Raw genomic sequence first — 27,581 nt, 5'->3', positions numbered from 1 at the left:
ACTGCTGCTAGTGAACTGCTGCTATTGTGCCCCTTTCCTATAGCGATGTGTTCCCTCCACCCGTTGGCCTGCCAAATACTTTCCCTGTTTACTAGCGCTGTGCCTACTGAGTGCTTTTCTGTCACATCTGGCCCTTAAGAATTTGTCAAATCCTGCGAGCGCTGTACCAGGGGCGCTGCAGGGCCCTCGGGACCTACTGTGGCCATGTCAATTAGTGCTGCGCCTGCAACTCACTGTCGCAACCTCAGGGTCGCTGAAGGAAAAAGCGCCGCAAAACCCTTGCACAGCCTCGGCCCCCGAAGCCAGGGGAGGGCCGCCGTGGTATTGAGGAAGGCCGCGCTAACCCGGTGAAGGCCGAGAGGGCATCACCACGTCGCTGGGGCGCCGGCCGCATCATAGGCCGTGCCCCCGGTGAGCCGCGCTGAAATTGGCTGAGGCTGCCATGCCCCCTAAGGCCGTGCTCTGATTGGCCACTAGGCCGGGGAAGGAGCTGGAAGATCGGAGCCCATCCAGGCCTCGGCGCAGGGGCTCCGAGGAGTGCCCCTCCACCTCCTGTCCCGCTCAAAGACGTGTGAAGGTCCGAAGGGGGAGTAGAGGAGCCACTGGGGACTCGCATAGCCTGCGCGAAGTCCCGTTTGAAGACATAGGCCTGACTCCGACCGGAGCCCTGGCTAACACCCCTGGGGGAGTGCGGAATCACTGCTGGAAAAGCGGCGCTGCCAGGGAGCCACATCGAGTCAGAGTGGCAGCCCTGCGACCACCCCTCCTCTCAGGAGACTGCTACTGGGCCGCGAAGGCCCCATTTAACCCACTCGGTGAGAACTGTTAGGGGCTGGGCCTACAGTGAATACCGGACTGCCCATAGCCCACATGAGTACGTCTATTAACCATCTGCCACAAGAGTTAAGGGATGATGTTACCCCAGTGACTAAGAGATGTTACCTACCGACCTAGTAAATGCCCGAGGTTGAACACGTGCAGCCAATGTTTGCTTCTGAGGAATGTGGGCGTAGGAAATGTTAATGGTGCTGGGTTAATGATGCTAGTGGTGATTTTATTGACAACTTGATTTATCCTTCACCAGGACTTGGAGCGTTTTTAAATCTGATTACATTTTACCATATTGGTGTGCTTTTATTTGGGGGGCTTTCAAAGAATTAAGGGGAATGATTTTGTGAGGCACACTGACACTCTTACCATCCTCTATCGCCCTCACTCGGCACCGCCGCTTTTGCCAACACTCGGCGACGGTGGGCGCCATATTGAGTGAGGCGGGGAGAGCGCTCTAGTCGCGCCGTCCTCCCACCCTCTTTTCTCCCTATAATATGTGTAGGCCGGCCAGACGGCGCAGCGGGCTGGCGCAGCGGGCGCGCCGGACGCGCGCCGAAGCCGCGCCTAAGCCAAGCCCGTCTGCGCCCGTCCGCGACCGGACTGCGCTGGGCGCTGGGCATGCTGCTCGAATACCGCTCTCTATCAGGTATGATAACAAAGATTTACTCGCCTTACGTTATAAAACAGTCACCGAGAGTACGGACTGTCCCCCTATTGATCCCCTTATCTGCCCCCTTCTATGTCCCCATTGCAAATGGTCACCCCCTACAATAACTTCAGATGTACCCGACTTGACTTGCCCTTCAAAGAATAACCTCACTCACTTTAAGGGAGGTCTTATTAATGCCAGGTCTCTAGCCTGTCACTGCCAAGACATACATGATTTAATATTAGACCATGAGTTAGATGCTCTTTTCATCACTGAAACCTGGCTCAATGATTCATCCAACCCTGATTTGGCCACTGCCCTCCCTTCAGATTTTACCATCTTTAGGCGAGACAGACCCATTGGACGTGGTGGCGGAGTAGCACTTGTCATTAAGAAAGCCTTTACCTGCCATACTTTTGATTTAGGCCACCTTAAAGACAGCGAGGGCATAGGTTTTTCAATTAAAATCAACGCTTCCACCTCCTTTTCGGGGGGACTCTTTTACCGCCCTCCTGGAAATGCCACTCCTTTCCTAGACTCTCTAGATGAGGTTCTTGGAGCACTTATGCTACAGTACCCCAACTTCACACTATTAGGTGACATGAACCTACATTTGTAATCTCAGGTTGACCCCCACACCACTTCCTTTCAACACTCTTTAAACATCTTTGGACTATCCCAACGTGTCACCGCTGCTACTCACCGCGCTGGACATACTCTTGACGGCATCTGCTCTAATCTCACAACCTTGACCACGTCCCTCCCGATACCTCAAATCTGGACTGATCACTGTTTTATCCCGTTTGATATTGTGTTACCAGCCCCTTCCTTATCCAGCACGAAGCGGTCCCACACCTCCTTCACAGTTAACTGGAAGAAGGTGACGGAACGCATTATGCAGGTTTCTCAACCTCTACCTCAATCCCCAAAAGTCACTGGAGATGTTGTAGTTGATTCTCGCAATTTCCACACTTGGATGGACCAAATTGTTTCGGATAATACAGAATCTAAAAGCCCTCATGCAAAATGTTTTAAGAGAAAGCCTAACGCTCCCTGGTTCACTCAGACGTTATCTGATAGTCATCTTCTCTGTCGAAGATTAGAAAGACAGTGGAGGAAAATGTATGACGAGGCTGCAAGAGCACTGTATGTCAAACAGAGGAAACTATATTTTGCCAACATGAAAACGGCAAAAAAGGAATATTTTACTAAGGTCATAAATGAAGCCCAGCAAAACCAAAAAACTGTCTTCACAATAGTCAAGTCTTTCACCCATCCTAAAGCCCTCATGCCCGAAATCCCACCTTCAGGGAGCCTGTGTAATCAAATCGCAGACTTCTTCGTAGATAAAATCGTTAACATCCAGAAAGACTTTCCTCTTCCTCCGTCCAATTCCTCAGAGGTAACTGACAACCACCCCCCCGCTTTCCAGTTTTAAACCTGTTTCCTTTCAACAAACAAGCAAGGCAATTCTGGCATGCAAATCAGGAGCCCCCACTGACTCCTGTCCTCCTATCATTTTGCATCACTTGATCGACGCAGTAAACCCCCACATTAATATCATTATTAATGAATCCCTCGATTCCGGGCTAGTGCCGAACGACTGGAAGAAGGCCATTGTTAAGCCCCTGATGAAGAAGCAGAACAAATCGCCTACGGATCTTACCAACATGCGCCCTATCTCGCTACTACCCGTCCTTAGTAAAATCACGGAACGGTTAGTACATGATGAGCTAAAAACATTTATAGAGGCCCACAACATCCTGCATCCTCAACAGTCGGGTTTTCGCTCCGGCCACTCCACTGAAACAGCCTTGATCGAACTAGCTGACTCCATCAAGTTTTTGCAGGATGAGGGTAGGCAAGCTGTCCTCATCCTGCTTGACCTTACAGCAGCGTTCGACACTATCTCGCATGTCATACTAATCAACAGAATGCGAGAGATCGGCGTGACAGGCACAGTCTTGGCATGGATTACATCTTTCCTTTCCAATACATCCCAGACTGTGTCCCTGGGTCCCTTTCTATCCAGTGAAAAATCCATCACATCAGGAGTGCCCCAGGGGTCCATAATAAGTCCTCTCTTTTTTAACATCTATATGGCGCCCCTCCTCGCTGTGATAGAATCACATGGGATCCTCGTCACGTCATATGCCGACGACACACAACTTGTCGTCACCATCGACAAAAAGTGGTCGGATGCAGATCTACGTTTTCAAAACTGCCTCTCTGATGTATTCAAATGGCTGAATAAGAACCATCTAAGATGCAATAGTGCCAAGTCAGAAATCATACCGCTGGGTAAAGATCTATCTTTCTGTCCGAAAGACTGGTGGCCCATGGGATTGGAGGCCCCCCCTAGTGCAGTACCATCAGCACGGAACCTTGACGTGCAATTCGATTCACTCCTCTCTTTCGACGACCATGTCAGGATCACTGCTGGTCGCTGTTTTGGACTTATTAAATCTTTGAAATTTTTTTTTGATTTCCTCCCCATTGCAGCTAGAAAATCAGTCGCGGTAGCTTTAATACTCTCCCGACTTGATTACTGCAACGGATTAATGGCTAGAGTGAAAAAGTCCACCCTCAGAAAGCTGCAGAGCATACAACATGCTGCTGCGAGACTGGTCTTAAAACTCCCCAGAAGGTCATCAGCTTCAGCTGCACTAAAATCTCTGCACTGGCTACCATTGCATAAAAGAATCCTTTTTAAATTGCTTCTCACTGTTTTCAAATCCATGCAAAACACAGGGCCTAATTACCTCGCTAATCGCTTTACGCGTTACAATCCCTCGAGATGCCTTAGATCCTCTGGGACAAATCTCATCACGATTCCCAGATTTAAATACAAAACCAAGGGTGGGAAAACCTTCACTGTCCTGGCAGCCAAGGCATGGAACAACCTACCAGCCAACCTTAGACTAATCGAAAAGAAGAGCCTTTTCAGAAAACTCCTTAAGACATGGGTGTACCAACAACCAGACACCTCCGTACTGGCAGCCATCTAGTTCCATATCTTCATCATATTCCATCTTTCATTTATGTACCGCACGCAAGCTCAGCGCCAAGATGCACCCCTGGGAGCGAACGTCCTCGCTCTATAAATACCCATAAATATCAAAAAAATATCTGATGCCGTATTCATGCCCCAAAGTGTGCCTTAACAGAAAGGTGCAGAAGGGATGTTATATTCAATAATGTTTGCGTAGGAAATTTTGTGCATGTTACTTCTCTGATACCTAGGCCTAAGAACCGCTACTTGAAAGTTCCCCATGCATAGGAAATGTGTTGATGTTAGATGCATGCCCCTAAAGTGGTACATTGATGACCCTGCTTACAAGAAGTGTTGCCTATGATGTCCCTGAATAGCAGAAGTGTTACCTGTTTTAATTGATGCCTAGAGATGTTGCCTACGTTAACTTAAAACGTAAGGAGAGTTACCCGCTTGAACTAAAAATGAGATAAAGAGTCTTGGTTTCTAAAACAACCTGGTCTGGTTTCATTCTATTGCGTGCGAGTTACTGTCTCAGTGCAAGTATGTGCTGCATTGCCTTCGGGTGCCTACCTGCCTCAAGCCAAGCTACCATGTCAGAATTGGTGACCCCAGTTCTAACAGTATCAAATTAAAGGGGACATTAAATGCAACTCACTTTTGTCCAATTTGATGCTGGTCACTTTTGCAAAAGGTGCCATTCCTTGACCCAGCTGGCACAGTGAATTTGCAGAGGCACTAGGTCTGAGTCAGAGTTCTGCTCACCTGGAGAGACATGTGAACGACTCCCAGGAACAAAGGCTGTTTTCGCACTGTTAGTGGGGCCCCTCCCCACAGGATGGGCTGCAAAGGGTGTTAGCCCAAATTGCAGGTGATGCCACCTTTGAACGGCCGCTGTGAAAACACTCAAATGCAAGAAGCCTTTAGTTTTCCATGGATAACATAGAGTTAGGGCTAGGAAGGGAAAACCAGTTTTCTGTGAGTGGGCAGCCCATGGTTACGCTCAAGAAAGACTTCAGCCATTTTGTTGTGGCATTTAAGTAGTAGCTGCCAGTGCGTTTACAGAGTGGCAGGGTGGGGGATAGAGGGGATAGGGTGGAGAAGGACGATGAGACAAATGTTTAAAAAATAATAATAAAACACTTACCTGCCGCATCGCACCCCTCTCTTTTGCAAGCACAGGGTCCCAGAGTGCAAGGCGGCCAATCCTTATGCTGCTTTCATGCTGCTGAAAGCAGCATCAGGATTGAGCGCTGATGATTTGCGCTCCCAGTTAGACTGCGAGTTTGTACTTGCTCTCTCCAACCCAGCAATGCAGCAGAGGTTGGAAAAAGCTACAGTGTGCATGACGGTATGGCCGCCCTGGGCCATCCAGCCAGCCAGACCATCATGCAGACTGAACAGCAGTGCCCAACACTCCCCTTACAGCCTGTCATCATCCTGGCACGCCCCCAAGCCATGGCTCCAAGAGAAAAAGTAAAACGATAATACATAAGGGTTTATTATCGTTTTATTTTTCATTTGTGCAGCTGCTGGCAGGTGGGGCAATGCTCCTTCTCCATAGAGGACAAACCTCCGCTGCATGCTAGTTGCACTGTGGGATAGCCAGATGCCACACATCACCGGAACTGTGTCATCAGGAAGGAGGGGACCTACTAGCCCATTGCCTAGTGAATTCATTGTCCCCTTGGGGCACTTTACTGGAATATAATGAGCCCCACTGGCACCCGAGAAGTGAGTAATCTCTGGATTTGGAACAAGAACGAGAAGAATACCACTTTGCACTTGTTGGAAGCGCACAAGAAAAGGCTGAAATGCCGTAGTGACTGCACCTCCTGCACTTTGAGCTAGCAGAGTTTGGACCTTGTTCTGTGTGCCTGACTCAGGGAAAACTTGATTCCCAGCCCCAATCCAAAGCAGAGACTCAAAGGGTCAGATGGATGCCCCCCAGAACTGCAATGGGGACATTAAAACTGGAACAGGCCAAACTGCGTCCCCAGTAGCCACTGCAGCTGTTTTGCAGCTACCCGACGCTGGGCACTTTGATGGACAATTTGGAGATAGGCAAAAATTGCACCTGAGTCTGCTGGACCCGTGGGTGCTGGTTGTGACCAGATTTGTCCACCCCAAGGTACACTAGCCCCCACCAAATATTTGTACTGTGACCGATGTGTTGCAAGAATGAAAGGTCTGCATTGGCAGCCCTTTGACCCTTACATTGAGGACTTGGTGGGACCCCGAGATTTGTGGCCCACACTCACCTCTGGACCAAGGACTCAACCGGACTTCATTCCTGTAGACCGCACAGCATCTGGAGCTTCCATTGAGCATCTTTAAGCCTGCATCCATCAGCATCAGAACCACTCCATAACAGTCAATAGGAGTTGTCCTGTAAAGTTTGGATCTCGCTCTTAAAATGCTCTGGTGCCAAGGTAACTGTCCAAAGATTCCTTTGAGGCCACCTTGACCTCTATCCTTTTGGATTTGGTCATCCAGCCCGGGTCAGAGTTGCTGAACTCAGTGTTAAAAACTCTACAAAAGTTTACAAAGTTTTGACTTGCCAATGTTTGTTAGCGGTTGATTTCAAAGTTTTTAAATGCTTTAAAAATTCATATAAACAGAACTCTCCGGTGGATTAGGGTCATCAAGGGCTCTATATATGCTCTATATTTTATAATTTGTAATTTATTATTTATTTATTTATTTATTTTTGTGTTTTTTAGAGTGCAAAACTTGACCCCTGAAGGTATCAGAGAGCTTTACACGGTATACAGTGTTGAACAAACAAAAGGTTTAAAGTGTAGAAATATACAAAATTTAAAAAAAGGATGGCGAGGGGCCGAGGTGCTGAGAACATAGGGAAGAAGGGGATACAGGTGTATGGTTACAATCACATTTAGAGTCAGTAACAACAAAGGTCCCATATATTGTTGGCATGGAGAGTTGGTGATCTGGGAAAAAGTGATAGGCTCATATTCGTCAGGCACAGTGTGGTGGTTGAGGGCAGTCCTTAGACAAGGAATTTACTCATGAGGAAGGTTTTTGCCTCCTTTTTGAAACGTGCTAGAGAAGGGATTCTTCTGATGGTAGGTGGGAGAGAATTCCAAATTCTTGGTGCTGCTCCGGTGAACGTCCTATTGTAGGTTCTTTTTTTCTGAAAAAAAGGCAGGTTGGAGAAAGAGGTTTCTAGCGGACCAGGATTTCCTGCTTCCTCCAGATACCACTAGGTTCTGTGCCATATAAGCAGGGGAGTTTGTGTCTAGAGCCTTGTATATAATGCATGCCAGTTTCAGCTCTAGAGGGAGCCAGTTCAGCGTTTTCCTGTGTGGCGAGATGTGGTCGAATTTCCTGGTGCCTGTGAGTAGTCTGGCGGGCCCGTTGAGGAAGGCTTTTTAGAGGTGCTAAGGAGATCTTGGGTAATCCTGTAAGGGTGGAACAGCCATGCTCCAGTCTAGAGATGACTAGTGCTTGAACTGCCATTTTTAAGTTAGGAGCATCGAAGAAAGGTTTCAGCTTCCAAAGGTAGCTCAGGTGGAATCTGGCTGCTTTAGCCATCGAGTTACTGTGGTCTTGCATGTTCAGGTTACAGTCGAGGATTATGCCCAGGGATTTGGTAGAGTTCACAATGGTCGGCGGGCAGCTCAGGGCTTTGATGGCCTTGATCCACATCTGAATCTCCGGGTTGGCTTTTGAATGGGAGATTTGGAGAAATTCAGTTTTGTTTGCATTAAGTTTGAGTTTGATATTGGCTAGCAATTGGAGCCATTGGACAGTCAGTTTGAGGGTCTCATTCAGGGAGAGGATCTCCTTGAGTGAAGAGATATTGATTTATATTTGGGTATTGTCATATGGTAGGAGAAGTTGGCGGTACGGAGAACTTCGGTGAGTGGCTCTAAGTAAAGATTAAAGAGGGTGGGGAACAGGGTTGAACCTTGGGGGACTCTGACCGTGACCGGGGGGGGGAGCTGATTGGTTGCCGTTAATGAGAAATCTCTGAGAGCGGTTGTGGAGGAAGGATCTGAACCATTCTAGGACCACCCCATCCAGACCCATCCTGAATTTGAGGTGTTCGAGTAGTTTTTTATGGTTGACCGTATCAAAAGCGGAGGATAGGTCAAGGAGGATTAGAAGGCAGGTTTTGCCTTGGTCTAGGGCTTGGAGGGCATCGTCCACGATGTAGAGCATAGTAGGTTCAGTGCTGTGCCCTGGTCTGAATCCAGATTGGTATTCATCAAGTAGATGGAAGTTGTTGATGTGTTGACTTAGTTGCTTTTGTACACACTTCTCCAATACTTTGGCTAATAGCAGGATATTAGAGATAGGTCTGAAATTGTCAGGGGAGGCTGGATCAAGTGAATGTTTTTTCAAAATAGGGAGGACTTGGCCGGCTTTCAAAGGGTCCGGGATCAATCCCTGATGGAGAGAGGCGTTGATAATTGCAGTCCAGCAAAGAACGATGGATTGGGTGGCGGCAGCGAGGCAGTTAGAAGGTAGTGGGTCATTGAAGTGGTTATTTGGTTTTAAGGTAGAGAGGATTTTGGAGATTGTGTCTCTTTCTTGTGTAACTCCTATTTCTTTGTTCGGTGCTGTTAAATGCTTTACAAATTGTTCCTTTGCTAAGTCTTGCTGCTCAGATCCACAGATACCCAGGGTTGAGCTTAAGGTTTTCAAAGAAGTCTGACTAGACCCAAAACAGCCACATAATACACCCAGATCCTCACACAGGTTATACAGAAAGAAGCCAGATTCCAGACTGCTATTTATGGTCCCTCTTTGACTGAGGTTTGACACTTGGAACAGAAATCATATTCAGCTGAACTGCACTGCCAGAGTGCATGATTTTATTGAGAACAGTCATTCCCTCCTCCTAGCTCCAGCTAAGAGTCTGATAAACACACAGACCCGCAGTGTTCAGTTATGCAGGGTTAGTTTGCTTCCCCCCCTCCTCCCCCCTTCTTCTCATTTCCTCGGGAGGTATCCCCTCCCGTAGTTACCAGTTCAGTTTTTAGTCAGCAGGTTGAAGTCCGACGCAGTTACATAAACGTTGACGCTTGCACACATCAAGTAGGGTAGTACACTGACGGAGGGGTAGCAGTTCCACCCGGCCCCATAATCATATCACCCGAGGGATCAGGCACAGTCAGCCATGGCATCCTGCGACGTGATAGCCCACTGACGGATTCAGGGGACATGTTACACAACTGCCACACTCAAAAGACTGAAGCCAATCAGTTGTTATCGAACCATGGTTGCAATTGTTACGTAATGTTTGCATATATGCTGATTGATATGTGACCTGTTTATGTCCCACAAGGGATTTTTTGGAAATGTAAAACCCTAATAAAAAGATTTAAACAAAAAAGAGGGGGGGGGTAGGATTTAGAAAACATATTCCTGAGAAACATGGTAGAAATTTTTGTCGTTTTCACATTTCCAGTAAACCTGATAATAATATTAAAATATTTTATAAGTTTTGTGGTCATAATGCATGTATTAAGTAGCAGGCTACTGTAATAAATGTTGTTCAATATACATTTTGTCATTATTAGTACAGATGCTTGAGTGTGACATTCTAAGCACAAATGGTGAGTTTCCCAATTATCACTGCATCCCTCAAAAGAAGGGGACTATTTCTTCACCAGAAAGCACCTTTCCCCAGTAAGACAGGGCAGATTGTGGGCCTGCAGTAAACTAGATTTGTCATTCTCATATATAGCACATTGAACTAGGTCCTTGTGTCATATGGGTAGAGGATATAAACCTGTAGACTAAGGGTATATTCATAAAATACATAACAGAATTACCGATACCAGGGGTATGGGTAATTACAGGAAAGGGGAATATTCCAAATACTCCATATATTTCGGGAGTCATATTGAGAATCAATCTTTCCCTGCTAATTTTGGAAGGTTTTTCACCAGTATGTCTCCAAGAGACATCGCCTGCTTACAGAAGGCAAAACTCCTAATAATGAGTTTTTCAGCAAGATTTGTAATTCTTTTTGACTAGTAAATTCACTTACCACACCACTTGAACTTTCTCCCCACTGGAAATGAGTATCTAAATGTACGCATTTGTAAAGTTATTCTTTCTTTTTAAAAAGCTTTCAACAGTACTAAAGAATGCATATACAGGGAAATAAAATATTGAACTTAAAATGTTTGTTCTCTTTTTACTAAGATTTATTTATTTGCATTGCTCTATGTATGATCTCATTTTCTAAATAAAAAATATTATCACATTTTTTTTTAAATATCAGGCGATCCTCCAGTAGTATGGATTATATATATATATTTCAATATATACGTTTTCAGTAATGCTAATCCTAATAACACTTACTCAGTTTTTTATGATGCCTTGTAATCCAAAAGCACTTGTCCACTATAAGAAGGAAGGGTGCCTCTTGGAGAGGGATCACAACTTTTAAGAATGTGAACTTCTTTAGCGTTGAGCCCCAGACTTCATTTCATAAAGCAGATTCATTTGCCTTAAAAACATCATATCTGTGACTACCAATTACGTTCAGGCTAGTATCAGTGGGGTAAAAATGCATGTACAGTGTAGGAAATCCTCCTAATTGCTTTAGCTTTTGCGTAACGACATGAAAATTCTGAAAAATTACACATAATTATGAGCAATGCAAATTCAATATTTTGAGCTGTATTGCCATGGTGTCCATTTTGGATGCCAGGATGCAATTCATGCTAAACATCGCGCAGAAAAACACAAAAGTCACAAACACCAGCAATTTGCTTTATGATTGTTTGTGGTGTTCCTGTGTGCTCGTGCTGACATTTTGTTGTGAATGGCACATAATTACACAATGTGGCATAATAGTGGAATTTCACGTAGTAATTGTAAATCAAAATTACCAATATTATGTTAGATTGTGCCCGAATAATGGAAATTTTACCTGAGTTTATTATAGTCCTACTGCCATGAACATTATAATGCTTTGATCCACAGCCTGTGGATGAAGCAAGAGAAACCCTTATTGGCTCTCTCTTCCCTCTACCTTACCAAATAAAGTAAAGTAATTCCACAGGAAAGGTAGGAGGGTAGGGAGCTTGCCCTTCCCTTCTTTAACGGACTATACACTTATCTGTCTCTGTTGGGGCCATCCACACCAACGTCTGCAGAAAGCTGTCAAATGCCAGGGACATTTTTAAACTACCTCGTATTTACCCAGAGTTGATTTCAATAAATTATACAATCCCTTATCTTATTTTGATTGAATATTACCAACTGCCCAGTTGTAAGAGTTCCTAAACTATACCTGGTCCCTCTGAAGACAAATAATCATGCACCTTCCAGGTTAGACACTGGTAGGGGCAAATATGACCACTCCTCTTCTGATGATTCTCAAATGGCTTTCATCTAGAAATAGGGTACCCGCAAATTAGAATGATATATATATACTGCCACAAGCTAATTTTCCTTCCTTTTCTCTACATCCATGATATCCTATAATTATTCAGAAAACATGCCCTTTCTTTTACCAAAGTTAACTGATGTTTTATGTTTGGAGGTACTAACACAAATTCTGACCCGCAACATAGCCTATTAGTTATTTATTCATTTATTTTAGAAACTTATAAAGCACACAGCTACCCCCGGGGGTGTCCCGGCGCCCAAGACAGGCGGCAGATGCAAGTACCAGTAGGGGGCTAAGGGTTGGAAAACAGCCAGGTCTTCAGTACACGTCGGAAAATGGTTTCAGAATCGGCCATACGCAGGGAAAGTGGCAGGCTATTCCAAGTTTTGGCAGTAATCCCTGCAAAAGTTCTGCCACCCATTCTGCACAAGCCGAAACGGGAAGTCGTCAAGAGGCGAAGATGATTCAATCTAAGGGTACGGTTAGACTGAGAGTGCTTGAGTCGAGCTCTAAGACAAGCTAGACCATGAACCTAAAACACTCTAAAAGCCAAGACAAGAGACTTGAACTGAATACATTTGATCACTGGAAGCCATTGGAGCTTCTTCTAGTGGGGTGATATCGAAAGGCGATATGAGATGTTGCAAATTAGCCTAGCAGCTGACTTTTGAATGATCTGCAAGCGTCTGATCAGGTAAGCTGGTGCCCCTGCATAAAGACTATTTACATAGTCGAGATGTGAGGTGATCAGGGCATGAATAATGTTCTAAGGAGAATCCAGAGGGAGAAAGGGAAGGATTTTACGGAGCATGTGCAATTTACCAAAACAGGCAGAGGAGACCTGGTATATTTGGGATTTTCAGGATAGCTCATTGTCAAACCGGAACCCAAGATTCCACAGGTTTTGGGGGGGGTTCAACTCAGATGGCCACCAACGCAGTGGAGGAGGGTTTTTTTAAATTAAAAATCAACACCTCTGTTTTTTCTGAGTTGAGCCTAAGCTCATAGCTATGTAGTTTAGACATACTATTTTATTTACACTGACAGTGGATGTGATAGTAAAAAGAATGACAACAACCTTTACTTTGCATGCAGCCAGTGGGAACGGCTTAGAATCTCTTTGATTTGTTTCTCTGTACTGGTCCATTCGTAATGAGTAAGGAGCTAATAGTAGAGTTCTTACACTTTCGTCACTAAGCTTTATTTTTTGTATAAGTGTTGTACTACATCATAGCTAAGAACAATATCATTTTCTCGGCAGAATATATATATTTGTGATCTGATATATAAAGCCTTACCTTGAACAGTCAGGCCCACTCCATGCAGGTGGACAGTGACATCGATTGGGCCTTATGCATTTTCCACCATTTAAGCATGTAGAGTGGCAAACAGCTGTAAGAAAATAATAACAGATTAGGAATTTAATGAGAAAATATTTGTAGAAACTCTTCCTTCCTCTCCTGTTCTACTGTTATGTCAGTATGATGCAATATCTGTTTGTCTCACAAATGTGGCTGGATAAAAAACATTGTATCTATTTAACACTCTGTAACAAAACCTTCCATATATTCACTGTCATAGTTGAATAATACCCTTGAATTCCATTTTTAATCTCAGTGAAGAGAGAAACATCCTTTACAACGTAACTGGTACAACGCAGTACCGTTACGACCCAGCTTTAACAACGAAAGTCGTTACAACGACTTTCACTGGAAGGCGCTCTAGGATAGGGGATAGTTTAATTTACCATCCAACACCTTCCCTACTATCCATGGGGACTGGTGTTGGAATAGTAAATTAAACTATTCACTATCAGCGCCCCCCCCAACGCAAGTCGTTGTAACAACTTGCGTTGTTAAAACTGCGTCGTAAAGGGACGCGTTGTAACGGTACACGTTGTACCGTCATACATCCAGTGAAGATGCTTCCATGTAACACAAAGATGGTCTACATGGATATACAACCAAAGGAGTTAAGAAACCTTTTTTTGGTTATACAGATACACCATAAATGTGCGAATGAACTTCTGCTCCAGGTCTGCACAGATTTGTGTGAGGGCATCATGCCTATTAGGAGGTGGAACTTTTACTTGAATGGCATTAGGGAGAGTGAGAGGACATACAAGAGAAGCACTGTTACCACTCCTTCATGATGCAATTGGTTTGAGTGGGCGGTAGCAGCAGTCCTGTGCGTTGAACAGACTACAGTAGAGATTTGTGGGATAATTAGGGCCAGTACAAAAATCTGGTGGCACAATGTATTTTTCCCATCCTTCCTATATGGCCATATTTAGTAATGGTAGTGGGGTGATAGGGTAGGGGTAGGTAGTTAGGATGATACATTTCATGTTCTCTAGGTGCTCTCAGCTCACTCCTAGTTTGTCCTTATGATTCTCAGTATTGATCCCTGTGAAATCTCATAGCTGACAGGTAGAGGAACATGGGTCTGAAAAGATTATAAAATTGTGAAAAGCATTATCCATATAGGAAAACTTTGGTATCGTGATGAGACAAGTCTTGGGTCTACTTGGTGGAAACTTTCTGTGTGGCTGTCTGGCTGGAATTCACAGCCTGAAAAGAGTCACTACAATCTTTACTGTGCATTGGCAGTCAGAGTTAAAGCGAATTAAAGATGTCACTGTCGGTGCATAGTTTCAAAGCGTTCCCAAATAACTGACCTGCTTGTAGCACATAAAGTTTCTTGAATTTCCTATGTTTATGCACTTGAGTAGATTTCACTCATGAGTGTCAGTTGGCTCAGTAACTTATGAACAATCTGCATAAGGGTACAGTTGTAGCTTAGCTTTTTCTTGCAGCATCACATACCATTAAATATTGTGTATTTTTATGCATGAACACACTTCGCTTATCTGTCATTCTGAGTAACTCAACATAAATGACACTTGCATAGTATTTCGGCAAGTTGCCCGCAACTCATTTATAATTTCACAATCTCTCCTCCTTCCTCTGAAAGTAATACCTATGCAACCTGACAATACCTAATCTCCTCTAACTCTACCATTAATCTCCCCAGCCATGTGTTTGAGCTCACATACTCCCCACTAATGATCACAACTAACCCCCATCAATTTAGTCCACTAAAAGGAATCTAGAAACTGTAATGACTGCATGGAATGGTTGCTTGAGTATACAAGACTAATCCCAATAACTAACAGTAAACACTAGTGGAGTAATCACTAATCTTGGGTTACGGAGCAGCGTGCTACCCGACACAAAGCACTTTAACACCTCTTCAAGGGTAGTAAGTGCTACATAAATGCAATTACAATAAGAAATACTTAGGAAAGTCCATTGTTTCCTTTGAAAGTAGCTTTCCAACTAAACATGAGTATTTTTGTATGGTTTTCACAGTTTCCGTGAAACAAATGACATCAATTTGCTCACTCTAATCACAACGGACAAACTTTGGTTTGTTTCATGTTGCTTGCTAAACAGAGCTTCGTCCCAAGGTATTTACTGATTTTAGGGTATTTGCTAAATATCCGAAAAACAAATGATCTGTAACAGACCTTTTCCAGATCGTGAAAATAATTTTGCGTGCATTTCAGTTTGATTCGCAGTGACAAGACACAAAAGTCAGCTGTGCTAAGAAACTTTTGTAACATTAAAAAACAATAGTTGATATTTATACACTGGATCTCAGAATCAATATCAATATTTTGAATAAATATTTTTTTTGATCAATCAGAGATTCACAGATAAAATCAGTGTATGAATATTGTGATTGTCAAATATAATCGAGAATAGGATTCATAAAGGAGGCCTTCTTTTTTCTAAAGATGAATTTGTTTTACATCTTATTAGAAGATTGATTCATGAAATAAATGAAATATTCAAAATATTGATATAGATTCTTTGATCCTGTGTATGAATATCAACTATTGTTTTTTAATGTTACATGAATATAAAAGAAACGTTTTTTTAATGAAGGAGGAAACATCTTTTCCAAAAAACAGATTTCTATGTGTTTTGAGTATGTATGCATGAGTGTGACTAGCCCCCAGATCCATCAAGAACCCATTTTGCTATTCCTTAATAGCGAAAAATAACGATTCGTTATTAAGGAATAGCAAAATGCAATGCATGAAGAAATCACTAAAAAAATAGCGATTTCTTAAAATTCCTTAATTGCGACTCGCACTTAAGGAATACCTCCCCATTCATTCCTATGGGCCTAGAGGCCCATAGGAATGAATGGGAAGACATTCTCAATTTGCGAATCGCAATTAGCGAATCGCAAATTGAGAATGCGATTTCAAGGGTGCAGGGGTGTCCAAAGGACACCCTGTTGCACCCCTGAAATTGATCTGTGCACATGAAACTTTGAAAAATGCACTTTAGTGCATTTTTCAAAGTTTTTGCAAATGACCATGAAGTTGAACTTCATGGTAATTTGCGAACCCTATTACCGAAATCTGTATTTTTTAAACTTTAATGCATTGCATTTAAGTAATCTCAATTTGAGATTTCTTAAATGCAAGTAATCGCAATTTTGTGATTTCTTAATTTGCGATTTTTGCATTTGGGATGATGCATCCCAAATGCAAAAATACCGGTCGCAAAGGGGCAGATTCTCAGAATCTGCCCCTTTGCGAGCGGATTTTACCTTGATGCATCTATGCCTAAAGAGTAATAGCGGTGTTCCATAAGAATAATTTGACTAGCTCATGAGGAATAAGAGATTTCTTTTGGTTATTTTAACGCAGTTCCCTTAGTCCTTTGAAGGGCTAATCTCTATTTGTTTTAAGCTGTGCTAAGAAACCTTCAGAAATTGCCCATAGATGGAAAAGGGCTGAGAACTATGCAATACTACTATATATTTATTTTAAAAAGGCACGCTGTAATATGTAGTGGCATCAACCCTTTCTATTTACCATGAGGAGTAGTTCAGCAGTGGGCAAACACGTTTTCGGTTTGCAGTGCAGGTTAACCATTTTTAAGCCATTAATGCCTTCACTTTATTCTACCACAGAGTGAGTGGGTGAATGCCGATTTTTAAGCTTTTGAGTCAAGTTTGGATCATTGAGTCAAATAACTTGAAGAATTTATGCAGCACCCTAAAATTTTCAGTTAAAGAAACCAAGTGCTATTGGTCACCTTGTCAGGTCAGCATTGTCACCATGTTATTAAATTCCTCACATGGTGCTATTGTATGTTATCTATGTTTCCATAGTTCTGGTTATTTGAAAGTCTTAAAAGTCTGAAAACCCTTCAGATTTCAATAGCCAAATTAAAAACATTAACCATAAAGCAATCCTTCACTGGTGCCTCTACAACCGCCTGGGACTCCTGGGTGCTTCTTCACAGAATTTGACTCAAATTTGAAAGTGATACTTCTACTCTTTTGGTACTGGACCATGTACTTGACTAGAGTCAGGCACACTTAAGAGGATACAACACAAGACCATGGGGCATATCAGCAAGGGCCGGCGATAATTATCGCAAAGTGCGCTTAGCACGAGGATAATTATCGCTGGCCAACGCAGAATTTTATAGCTGAGAGAGCATGCTAGCAGCACCGCTTATCTCCAAAGCGATAAAATTCCATGCGCAAGCTGCCAAATGTGCGATTATCGCTGGAAATCCAGCGATAATCTCACAACGTTTGGCGATAGCTTGATGATAGGGCAGGGCAGACTTAGCCATTACAAGTCAGACTGAAAGCAGGCATAAGGAAAGTAGCGATAACCGCGGTTAGTGCTACTTTTCTTATTGCTACGCAGGTTAGCGAGCAGCTTGCTGACATGTGAAATGTCTGTTAGCGACATTTCTCGCCATCACAATGGCTAACCAGTCCTAAACAACCCTATATCAATTGTTTTGGACTGGTTAGCCATTTATGAATACCCTATGATGTATCGGTCTCTTCTATGCATGTAGAGTTCACTCTTTTTTCTTTTGTCTTCACACATATACTGTCTATGTGATATATACACTTTGAGATCCTGTGGACTCGGTTTTTGACAGTGCAGCTCTAATATTCAGCTGGTAGATCCCCTGTGGTTCTTGTGTTGTACGATCAGATTCTAATAACATTGTGCGAGGGGTGAGGGAGGGGGAGAGTGGTAGGTTTTCAGGAGCAAAGTAAGTCATTTTAGCTCTTTTTGGGAGATATAAGGTGAATATGCGGGAAATGTTAGTGCTCATGGTTTTCACTGTGGCTGTGTTGAATTGTCTTTTCTAAGTACAGTCTCAAAGGTCCACATCTGCAGAACTTAAATACAGCCCCCTTCTTCTGCTGCATTTCTGCCCCACTACTGCTGTGCCTCTTTCTCCTACTGAGCCAGAACAAAGCAAATCCCATTGGAGTCACAGAGGTGGGTTGGCATCAGCCCCCTGGCATTAAAGAGGTGAAATATAGAAAGTCAAAGGGGGAAAAATGTAATGTGATAAAGTATGTATTGGTTTGATAAAAGGAGACTATTGAGAAATTGTGCTATATAATAAGTAACAAAACATATTGAGCGTGAGTTTGCAAAACACAACATCTATTAGTGTGCAGTGCACCCTGAATATTGAACCCACAATATTGGTAGCACAGAATATTGAGAGCCAAATATTGAAAACAGATATTGACATGTAAGTAAGTGAAGGTTTTCTATACTTAACTACACATATATGTACCTATGTGGTAGATATATCTTTAAGGTGTGTAGAATTGGAGTTTGAAATAGTAAATCTATACTACCCTTTAGGTACTCACTTTTAGATATTTTGTCCCTTGATATTCTGTCATCAATATTCTTGTACCACAAGATTGTTAGTGTGAGTGAGGAAGTGATTGTGGCTGCTCATTAATACTACTGATGTCGTTTTAAAACTGATGTACATCGTTTTTAGAAATATTTCAGGTATGTTTTCATGTTCTACCACCTATACTGCACTCAATGGCTGTATTTGTGAAGGCCTAGAGCCATTATTTTAGGGAATTAACATACACAATTGGGCCACTGCAATTTTCATTTAAGGTCAACACTGGATATCCTTACGTGTATGACAGCGTGAGCCAGTCCATCCTGCTGGGCAGGCACAAGAATATGGTGCTATGCAGCGTCCTCCATTCAAACAAGGAAGGATACAGATGGCTAGGAGTTCAAAAACACAAGAAAGAAACATATTTTACATTATTGCCATAATATATCATGTTCATGATTTGGGGGGGGGGGGGTTAATGATATCATTTATTTGTTTGCTAGTTGTTCATACCAAACGGCTCCTATTTCCGTACTCGGAAGGAAAACACATTCAAGCCAACAGACCCATAATTCTTTTTGCCCCAAACAAATCCCAAAATTAATTTGCCAGTATCTTTACAATCATATGGGAAAAAGGAAGCATATTTGGCTGGGTATCTATCGTGGAAAAAAGTTACCATGGCTTAAGCATCAATTGCCCAAACATCAAAAGAATTCTTTCTTTTTTTATTAACCCCTCACTCACCACCCTGGTTGGTGTCATGCTTACTTGGTCACTCAGGTGGACCCCGATGATGAAGCATGTCACCAACCAGGTTGTTGAGTGAGGGGTTTATAAAAAAAGAAAGAATTATTTATTTGAACGCATTGATCTCTCCATTGTGATCACAAGGACACCCTGTCCTGAAGATATTTGTAAAGATAGCCTACTTCTACCTTCTAACAGATTTCCCAGGTGTATTAACGGGAACCTTAACAAATCCTTTAAAAATACTGTACCTGTGAAGCAATTCTGTATCTGCTACAGCATTTAGGGTGCTTAAGTAACAGAAAAAACACACACAGCACTCCATTAAACTTCCTAATAAATATGTACACAACAAATAGTAATATTGTTTAGATGAAAGTACGCACGTTCTTCACAGAGACGTCCCATCCACCCGTCTAAGCAGGAACATGCATTGGGCCTTTCACAGACTCCTCCATTTTGACATGGAAACCTGCACACAGCTAAAAAAAAACATGAATATGGATTTGAGTAGACAAGGATTGAGAACAATGTGCTGAAATATGAAATCACATCTTAAAAGCAGCACATATTGGGGGGACTAATCACAAAGGTAAATATACATGTGTACGTTTATGCATGCACATATTTACAACTATACCTAGGTGTCAATCCACATTTGTTTGCTATTTATCATTTCCTAATGTGGATTTACACATAGGCGTAGACTTACATATATTCTCTAATCCCTCCTACTGCATTATTCATGAGTGCAGTTACTTTTGCTCTCATCCGTGGACATTTCTGCCACAGTGGCAGAGCTAGTAAGGGAGGAAGTCATAGGCAAACGTATTAAACATTATCACTCTTTAAAAAAATTGTAAAAATATTGCAATGCCAATCAATCAATCAATCAATAAATCAATCAATCAATCAATAATATTTATTTGTGACAACACATAGTTGATCTAATTAAATATGTGTTAGATAATTTATGTAAGTATATTCATTTAATGTATAAAAGATAATGATTAGACAATAACTAACTAAAAAGCAATGTGCCTACCCCACTAAACTATTTTATCTTAAGTTAATATAGATTAAGTGTTGTTATATGCTATAGGTTGACATAATTTAAACTGTTAATATTTTTTAATACAATTTCAAATGTTTAATTTATTTTTAGAATTAAGTTTATTATTACATTTTGCAGGAACTGTACTAAGATATCTGTTTGGTTGGTTCCCACCTGGAGTTAAATGTTAGGGCCACAGTAACAGGACTCGGGGACCTGGTCCCCGTGTCTTGAAGTAAGAAGTAAGCTATTAGAGGGCAAGATAGGGATACCCTGAACATATAGCACTTGTTGGGGGATACGGGGGAGAGATGAAGGCCCTCTGCCATGGAACGAAAATATAAAAAAATAGATTTTGTGCAGCGGGTGCCGCAGTATTTCCAAAGGACCCAGCACTTCCCTCCCATGATGTACTGCGGTACTCACAGGGGAGTCGCCGCACAAGCTTCCTCTCCATTGTACTGCAGGACTGTGCAAGCTTGATTGACAGCTCATGAGAAGTTGGGAGCAGAGCCTAGACGAAAGACATGCTCAGCAGGGAGTTGGCTGAATAGGAAATATGAAAATAACCGCGGATATTCACAAAAAAAAAATGGTAAAGTGCCTCTATAGAGAGGTATGGTAATAGGATCTTAGCTTGTGTTTAAAAAAGAACTTTGAAATTCACTGAAAAAAAGATAAAGTGACATTAATTAGGTGCTCAATTCAGATAAGAACTAATGTTTTTTTTAAAAAAGCACTGAAATTCACCAGTTACAGTTTAATAAATTAACTATAACTTGCATCTATATCATGCACTGCTTATGAATTCACATAATACATCTCTCGTGGCAATAAGAGTTGTTACGATTCTGTGGCCTATGGAGGATAGAGAGATAATGAAGTTTATATGACTTTTACAGAAATCTCAATACCGAACTATATTGGGACACAGAGAACAATACATGATTACAATTTGGATATGACGCTTATAACAGAAACCCTTTGTGGTCCGGAATTATCACCACAAATCAAGTAGGTGTTAAGAATTTGTAGCAAAAGCCAGACATATAGGCTAGATATGTTAAGTGGAGGTTACGCTTTGATTTACTTAGCTGTGTCCTATCTTTCTCGTTACAGGGAATTACTACTTGGAGTATATAGGTATTTGAGTATGTTCGCATGGTTCTTTTTCTGATTAACGGTGACTCACGTTTTTCACTTTTTTCACTTTATTCGGTGTTATGAGTACATGGAGATGTGTGGGTCTTTATACATTGATCTGTAACCATACTGGGTACCGATGTCAAGTGTGAAGTTCGACCGTGGTAGCAAATTTGGAATTTTACTTTTGTGCACCTCACAGTCCGGCAATAAGGTTGCATGCACTATGGTTAGTAAGATGCAATTTTTTATTATAAGTGTTTTTCTCTCTCCATCAATTTTTGGTTATAGCCTACTTCTTTTATATGAGGAAATCATGTCTCATGCTGGGAGCAACATCTCACAGTCGGGCAATAAGGTTGCACTGTGGTTAGTAAGATGCAATTTTTTATTATAAGTGTTTTTCTCTCACCATCAATTTTTGGTTATAGCCTACCTCTTTTATATGAGGAAATCGTGTCTCATGCTAGGAGCAAAATCAGTGTACATTCTGTTTTTGATGTACTGGTGGGTCACCTTGTGCAATTTCTTGGTTATCATATTGAATGACATATACATTGCTCTTTCATATTGCTTACATTATGCAATGAATACATAGGTGTTTTGTATGTTTATACCTATACAGCCTGGAGAAAGTTGCGGGACAACACCGCAAACGCGACGAAACACGCGTTGGCTGTAGAGAGCAGATTTGGGAGCCTACATGAATAAATCTTGAAAAAGGAAACAAAAGACGTTTTACGTCTGTTTTACTGTGGGAGACATTATTTGTTTGTTGTTGTTATAACGGGGAAACCAATTTGAGATTTTACATGTGCTGGGGAGTTAATTTTGTTCTCTCGTGGCATGTTAAATGACATCATTGATGATATCACTGATGACATCTCAAATGAAAGAGTACAGGGTTGTGTATTTATCAAAAGGCAGGCCAACTGGCTTTGCCAATGTGTCCCCCATTCATGAAAGAGAAACATATTATAGCAGATCAAACCAATATAATTAAAACTGCAATAAAAAGATCATTGTAATTCCCAAGTGAAAGTTTGGGAAGAGAAACAGAAAAAATAGATGAACAGAACTACACCAAATTTTGAAAACAATTAGAACTTTACTCAGGATGTGCTCTTTTGATTATTTTCTGTAAATCTGGTCAGCCATATTTGGTAAAACCTTGTTGAAAGATGTGCTCAGAGTAGTCATTTAGGAGAAGGAAATAGTGATATTTGTACTGTTGGTTTCCAGATATGCTGTGATTGGTCATTTTAAAGGGGACTAGTAAATACTGGCTGGCTGGCCATAACCTGAACAATATTTTATGTCAGCCATTACAGGACTCAGAGATGTGTTCCCTGCATCCTGAAAAAGAATACAAAAATATGAGGTGGGCAGGGTGAGCACACTCTGACCCCAAGGAACATGTGAAGGGAGTCCAAACATGCTGTGGTAGCCATAGCAGAAATCGAGGGCATGCCCCCCACTGAAAGGCATGCTGTGAAATCCTGATTATAAGGGTGACAAAAAGGAGCACAGCACATAAAACAGGTGATGGCAGATTTTCATCACTATATAAATCATTTGTTGGTAGTACTATAATAATTTTTGGAATTGTGATTTTTTCTAAGGTGATTTTCCCCTGTGAAAAATGCTGATATCCTGCTAGATCTTATGACCAATATCGGATCCAAACTGTTATCTCTCATGATTTTCTCAAACAGGTCATGGGATGAACTCCAGAATCTAAAACAAGAGCACAATTTTTATAGGTTTACACTATCTTACTTATCCATTTGAGAATAAGCTCTGAAATTGTGGGTAGAACATGTACTTCCAATAACATTTGATTGATGCCCCAGTGTTCTACTGCAGTTTCCCACAGTGTTTAAAAGAACAACTAGAGCACTAACATTCTGTATTTATAACAAAACTGTGGCACTACTAAAGCCATCTTGATGAAATCAAAGCTGAAAAAACATTTCCTTCAGAAATTAACAAAACAAGGTTTTGTTTTCTCATAGAAATTATAGTTAATGGGCAAGAAAGCTAAAATGCCCCATGATAAGAACTGGCATTGGCCTGATAACCAGTGGCCAGATAATCAGATTAAAGAACATGTTTTCAGGAAGTTGATGTGATCAACAGCAATTGCTGCATGACTCACCATTCATAAGGGAAGTCACATATTTTGAGACAAGGCATCTGCAATGTAAATAAAGCTGTAGAATAGCTATATTCTAGAGGAAAATATATAAAAGGAAAATACACAAAACCCCTTATACTATTTCCTGCAGATGTGTTAAGGGGTTTCACCAAAGATCAGAAGGTAGATGGTTTACAATTATCAATGAGAAACACGTTTACATGTTTTTAAATGCATGCATGCATTACATGTACTACACCAGGCTGTACATTTATTCTGTTGACACAGATTTGGGCAATGTAGTAAACACAACATGTTGATGGGTTAATAGTTTCCACAAGCAAAGAAATGGCAGTAGCAATGTTCTATTAAATGTGCATTCATGTTATTATTACCATCTCAGGGTATTATATTATACTACCAGTTTTACGATTTTAGAATAAGATTATAAATGAGTGTGCATACCTAACCCAAACATTCAGGTCCTCGTGATATTACATCAAATCACATTTGCCATGTACAGCAGAGGGTTGGCCACAGGCCTGAGGCCTGGCCCTGCAGCCAGCCCCTCACAGTCGAGCAACTCCATGCTGCAAACAGCCTCTGGGTGTGTGCAACGGCCCGCTGGGAGAGGGGATTGTGCAGCCCCCTTCCCAAGCCACTGATGGACCTGGGTATCATGGGGACTTTTGCTTTTAAAAAGGGAAGGGATTGAAAGCCCCGGGGACTCCACCCTAGCCTTAAGAGGCCCGTGCCACAGATCAAATGGGCCATAGGGACCCCATCCCCTGGGGCCATACATCAATTTTAGGGAAAGGGTCTCCTGTTCCCCCACCCAATCCTCAAGAGGACCCAGGGACCCCATTCCCCAGGGCCAAATACCTTACTATCAGGGATGGGGTAGCTTGTCCCCTCTCCTCAAGCTAATGGGTTTCATCACCTGGGGCCACACATAACATTGGGGGCTGCTGCGAGAGTTCCAGGGCCCTGTGGCCGCAGGCAGCTCCTGCACAGGAGACGTCATTTCTCCTGCCAGGTGGGAGCAGCTACTTCTGCTTGCTCCTGATGGGCAGGAGAGTTGAGAGTTTCCCTGCCCATAAGAGTGGGGGCAGGAAAACAGAAGTGTGCTTCTACCGGCTGGAGTATTTTCAAAGCTCCCGCTGGATGGGAGCACATTTTATTTACTTGCTTGTGGTACAGAGGACAGGGAAAACCATTGTCCAGTTAAAGGGCAGGCCCCAGGGAATTGGGATCTTCGGGCCTTGTAAGGCTTGGGAAGGGGAGCTGCATGCTCCTCTCCCCTCTATTTATTGTTTAACCCTGGGGAATGGGGTCTCAGCATGCCTCCTTCATTATTATTAATTTTGGTCCCAGGGATTGGGTCCTCAGGACATATGAAGGCTCTGGCAGGGGGGTCCCTCTACTTATTATTTGGCCCTGGAGGTTAGGGAGCCCTGGGCCCAAAATCGGCTTGGGGAGGGGAGCCCACTCAGACCCCTTCCCCAAAATGTTTTAATGGTGGTGACCATATTAGTTTTTTTATTTTTGCCACAATCCCCTGGGAGACCCATGCAATCGCAGCAAAAAGTATGATTTGTTTTCTGTTGTGAGACTAAGGGGATCCTCCTTCAAAGACTAGGGGGAAGGGTATCCCTACCAATTTAATATATTTTGTTTTTAAATTAAAATACAGGGGACTAAGTCACTGAGTTCTGTAATGGTTGTCAGCAATATTTTTCTTCATGTTGCTGGCAGCCAATCAGAGTCTTGCTTCCACAGGAGCAAGATGGCCCAAGGTTAAAAAAATTCCCCAGGGCCAATCAGGAACCTCTATTTTCATAAATTGGGTTTGAAGGACTCTCTTGAGCCCAACAATATAGATATACGAATAATTGTGTACCCTCATTTTTCAAAAGCAACTGAATGGATTCACACCATATCACAAAATGTATGCTTTCTGGACAAAAATCTAGCTTCCTACCAAATTTGGTTTACTTCTAGTCAACAGCTTTTAAAGAACGCTCCCTAAAAACAGACTTGCGCACACTTGGCCTTATATGGAGACCGTGCGACGCAGGTGAGTGTGTGACCCACTTGTGGGACACCCCCGCGCCGCACGGCCACCAGCTGCTGCGTGTGGCCCTTGCCCTGCCTTAACTGCCTCGCCGCCTGCCTCGCTGCCGCTGACCACGCCCCCTCCTCCGAGCGGCGTGGTCCGTGATCGGCTGCCGGCTGCCTTTGCTTGTTAGTATTTGGTCTTGTTTTTGCCAGCCATTTGTGCTTGTATCATTGTAATTTGTGCTTGTATCATTGTAATTTGTAATTTGTGCCCGTGTTAACGTTTTTCCTTCCTGTTTGCCCGCCTACCTCGCCGCCCTCCGCTCTCCCTCCCCGCTTCCCGCCACCGCCGATTACCCCGCCCCTTTTTCTCTTCTGTACCCTCCCCGCTCCCGCCTCCCAGCTGCTCCGCCCACCCGCGCACTTCGCCTTATATGGAGACCGTGCGAACGCGCAGCGGTCACGCGCAGCGGGTGCGCCGATTGTGCGCCGACGGCACGCCAAAGGTAAGCCCGTCTGCGCCCGTCCGCGACCGGATCGCGACCAGCGCCAGGACCCCTGGCCACCGAAGACCCCGACCGACCCGCCTGACGTACTCCGCCGCCACCCTCATCGCACTCAACACCGGCTGACTCCCAGAATGCCACAAAGCCGCACCACGACGCACCCACGGACCCTTCAGCTGCCACGCCTGCAAATTCACCTGCATCCGGACCTGCCTCGCACCAGCACCCGCCAAGTCGAACTCCAGCAGCACCCACCTCAAGTGCATCCTGCTCAACACCCGCTCCGTCCACAGACACGCCATTGAACTCTGGAACCTCCTAGACGCCACAGCCCCTGACGTTGCCTTCCTCACAGAGACCTGGATGAACGCCTCTTCAGCTCCCGACATCGCCATCGCTATCTCAGAGGGCTACAAGATCGTCCGGAGGGACCGCAACGCCAACCAGATGGGAGGAGGCATCGCCATCATCCACAGGAACACCATCCGTCTCACGACGAGCACCGACAACTCCCTGACCACTGCGGAACACCTGCATTTCCAGATCCACACCGACCCGAACACCACCCTCAGAGGCACCCTGATCTACCGACCCCCGGGACCACGCACACAATTCAGCGAGGACATCGCCGACTTCGTCAGCCCGCATGCCCTCCCCTCCGCTGACTACATCCTCCTGGGGGACCTCAACTTCCACCTGGAGAACAACAACAACCGCAACACCAGCACCCTGCTCGACAACCTCGCCAATCTTGGACTCAAGCAGCTGGTGTCCACCCCCACCCACCTCGCCGGACACACACTCGACGCAGTCTTCTCTTCCAGCACAGACATCGACTTCAGCCACGCCACAGAGCTTCAATGGACGGACCACAGCTGCGTCCACTTCACCTTCAAGAGAACGACGACCCACCACCACCAGCAACAGGCCGCCTGCAGAAGCTGGAACAAGATCACAGCAGACCAGCTCGCCACCTCCCTGAGCCAGCACCCTCCTGCCAGCTCAGCGAACCCCAGCCAGGCCGCCGACAACCTCACGAAGTGGATCAGCACCTGCGCGGACGAGCTCGCCCCGCTGAGGACCCCGCCCAGCAGACCCGGCAGCAAGAAAGCCCCGTGGTTCACCGACGAACTCAAGAGCTCCAAGAAGAACTGCCGAGCCCTCGAGAAAGTCTGGAGAAGGGAACCCAAGCCGGACAACAGGACCACCTTCAAGATGGCCACCCGGAAGCACCACCAGCTGATCCGCGCCGCCAAAAAAACTGCATTCAAGGACCGGCTGGACAACAACACACACAACTGCAAGGAACTCTTCAACATCGTGAAAGAGCTATCCAACCCCAGCGCAGGAAACAACGACATCACCCCATCGCA

At 43.7% G+C, this 27,581-nt stretch overlaps 1 protein-coding gene across 2 annotated transcripts in view; it reads right to left on the bottom strand.

Moving 5' to 3' along the window:
- SVEP1 (sushi, von Willebrand factor type A, EGF and pentraxin domain containing 1) overlaps positions 1 to 27,581 on the bottom strand; it is a 1,018,759-nt gene that overhangs the window by 39,637 nt on the left and 951,541 nt on the right. For both annotated transcript variants that reach the window (XM_086962106.1, XM_086962105.1), the window contains 3 exons: positions 19,697 to 19,792; positions 18,857 to 18,952; positions 13,146 to 13,239 (listed from right to left, as the gene is read on the bottom strand). In XM_086962106.1, the coding sequence (XP_086818232.1) occupies positions 13,146 to 13,239; positions 18,857 to 18,952; positions 19,697 to 19,792 (286 nt within the window). The remainder of the gene's footprint in view (positions 1 to 13,145; positions 13,240 to 18,856; positions 18,953 to 19,696; positions 19,793 to 27,581) is intronic.

This window comes from Lissotriton vulgaris, chromosome 3_1 (assembly GCF_964263255.1).
Source record: "Lissotriton vulgaris chromosome 3_1, aLisVul1.2, whole genome shotgun sequence".
NCBI lineage: Eukaryota > Metazoa > Chordata > Amphibia > Caudata > Salamandridae > Lissotriton > Lissotriton vulgaris.
Note: the sequence above shows the minus strand (reverse complement) of the source record. Positions and strands in the feature narration are given on the sequence as shown.